The sequence below is a fragment of the Phalaenopsis equestris genome, unplaced genomic scaffold (genome assembly GCF_001263595.1).
Source record: "Phalaenopsis equestris unplaced genomic scaffold, ASM126359v1 Scaffold001166, whole genome shotgun sequence".
Lineage (NCBI taxonomy): Eukaryota > Viridiplantae > Streptophyta > Magnoliopsida > Asparagales > Orchidaceae > Phalaenopsis > Phalaenopsis equestris.
The window spans coordinates 39,982-42,779 of record NW_018165605.1 but is presented as its reverse complement, the minus strand read 5'-3'; the positions used below and the strand labels follow the sequence as shown (position 1 = coordinate 42,779).

General features: G+C 29.5%; 1 protein-coding gene across 1 annotated transcript in view; it reads right to left on the bottom strand.

Moving 5' to 3' along the window:
- The window catches only part of LOC110033392 (cysteine--tRNA ligase, chloroplastic/mitochondrial-like), a gene marked incomplete in the record, with an annotated part of 19,570 nt that overhangs the window by 2,464 nt on the left and 14,308 nt on the right, over positions 1-2,798 (bottom strand). The window contains 1 exon segment of the mRNA XM_020737355.1: positions 1,860-1,923. Coding sequence (XP_020593014.1) covers positions 1,860-1,923 — 64 coding nt within the window.

The following is a 2,798-nucleotide window of genomic DNA, read 5'->3' as shown; positions in this document are numbered from 1 at the left end:
ATAAATAACCCTTACATGAATCCTAGAATATGAAATATAATAAGAAGAAAATAATATAAAAAGAAAGACATATCACCTAATATTTATATCCAATAATTAATTTATATTAATTATTTGGAGATAAAAGAAATAATATAAAATAGGAAAGGAAATAGCTCCCAATTCAAGGAAATAATTTATTCCTTATTTCCTAATATAACATCTAACACCATAACTATCAAAAAATGGCGCACCCTGAGAAAAAGGCCTTCAGCATCAGCAGAGCAATTTTGAAAAAAAATAAAAACATTGACTATAGTCAACATGTCACATAAGAAATCACCACACATTATGGCTACATGAAAGTAATGAAATTCATGTTTAAGAACAATACTAAAGATTGTAATTCTTTTTAAACAATAGTGCATGCAAAAGGTTAAAAGAGCCGAATAACTGTATAAAAATTTAATAAAAGGTACTCAATTGTGAAAATATGACAAGATGCATAGTTCATTGCAATCAAATAACTTCTTACATAAATAGCACACAATTCTTACATATGTACATATTTCACACCTAAACTTTCATATTTTCAAACTTGGCACTTTGAAAACCTATGCATGAAAAAGAGTATTTCTCTTTTCAAAAGTGATAATAGTGCTATTTTTATATGATATTATTGATTTGAGTGCTGTGTGTGTAGATATGAAAGTTTAGGTGTGAGGTACATAAATACATAAGAATTGTCCGGTATGTACGTAAATTTCCCTTAATATTCATAAGAATTGTGTGGTATGTACGTAAATTTCCCTTAATATTTAACTGAAAAAGAAGCAAAAGGCAAGCTCATATTTCTCAAATTAGATCCAGTGAGCCAAAATAATGGGAGAAGCCAAAAGACTATCTTGAATATGTATCTAGGACTTCACATATTCATGCAATAAAAGCTCAACTTTTGAACAGACTAGAAAACAAAAACAAAATCGCAGATCTGTCAATTTAACTCCTGATTACCTGTAGTTTAACTTCACTATACAAAACATAAGTGAGATTGCTAAAATCAACTAAATGACAGATGATGCTCTAATTTCTTCAAAAAAATAAAAAAGCATTTAACTAGATAACACCCAATTCTTATGTATTTACAAGTCAAATACTTATTTGTTTACTTTTTTACATTTAAACCACCCAAATCTTTCATATTACATCAAAAATGTTACGATTTTTGCATTTAAACCACCCAAATCTTTCATATTTCATCAAAAATGTTATTATTTTAGCTTTTAAATAGTGAAATGTGCCTTTTCATGCATAGGAAAGGTGGCACATATGTAGAAATAGAAGTTTAGGTGTTAGAAGTGTAAATCCATAAGCGCTGAGAAATATGCATGTAAATCTTCCACATATAAATTGATTATTGTAACACTAGATAGGTGTTAGAAGTGTAAATCCATAAGCGCTGAGAAGTATGCATGTAAATCTGAGTTCCAAATTCAATCAACTTTGTCCCATGTCAAACATTCATATCATTTCCAAAGCATCAATTCATATCAGTCAAATCAAAGATCAATCAACGCCATGGGCCAAACTGGTTCCAATAGTGAACTTTTAAATACACACACACATATATTCATATTGTAGACTAACAATATCATAAATATGTTGATATATATATTGACTTGTTTCTCCGGTTTGGTATCAATTCAAGTAACAAAAGAAGGGCAAACTGAAACCGCTGATTGGCTATATTAAAACATAAACAATAAGTTAAGGAGCCCAAAACTGGAAGAAGCTAGCAAGCATAGTAAAAATTCAAAAGCTAAAAAATGTGTACTTAATGTGGATTATATATTAAAAATGAATCGTTAAAGTAAACTTACTTTGTCATCAATGTCCGTGAAATTGCGCACATATTTAACTTCATATCCTAAATACTTCAAATACCTGAAAGCAAAAGAAAACTCATCTTCATATATTTAGTTGACAGTGAAATGCACAAATTTTTTGAAGGAATTTATACTTGAACCAAATAAAATATAGAACAGAACACTGTAGTAAACCCACATTCAAATAGATATAAGTAAAAGTAACATTGCAGCAAAGTTGCAACAAATTATAATTTATGACAATGCTGTTTGACGAAAGTACTAAAATATGTCAGTGGCTTAAGTTCTTAACATGAAATCAACATGTTGCTCAAATTCAAAATGGTACACATGACATTACAGGAATTTGACAAAACCAAGTTGATTAGAGAACAAAATGTGAAGATGTTAGCATTTTAAAAAGAAAAAAAGCATCTCTGATTTTAACCATGTATAGTTCTTTTAATGAGAAGATACATTACTCTTGAAAAGAAAAGTAAAATAGTTAAATAAAGCATACTATAGTTAAATAGAATGTAATGCAGAAATTTCTTAAAATATTGAAAAACAAATCTTAATACAATTATGGGAACTTCAAATTGGTAGAAGTCTCATATCAAGCAACCCATATTATCTTAAATACACAATGTGTACTTTCTCCCACATACAGATTGAAAAAAAAGACCTAAGCTAATAAGCAAAATAAAGGAAAGGGCGAGAGACTGATGCACAATGAAGCTGATAAAAGCCAAGCTTTCTAGAATAACAAAGAACATGATGGATAAAGGCAATGGAGAAGAAGCATGTATGGGGGATTAACATTTTTAGAGGAAATAAGAGTAAAGTAATAAAGGAGGAAAAGTTGGGATATGTGAAGAGATAGTCGGATAAGCAAAAGGAATGAAGAAAGTGGGGCAACAAAAGCAAATGATAATATCACGAAGAAGGGGGGGC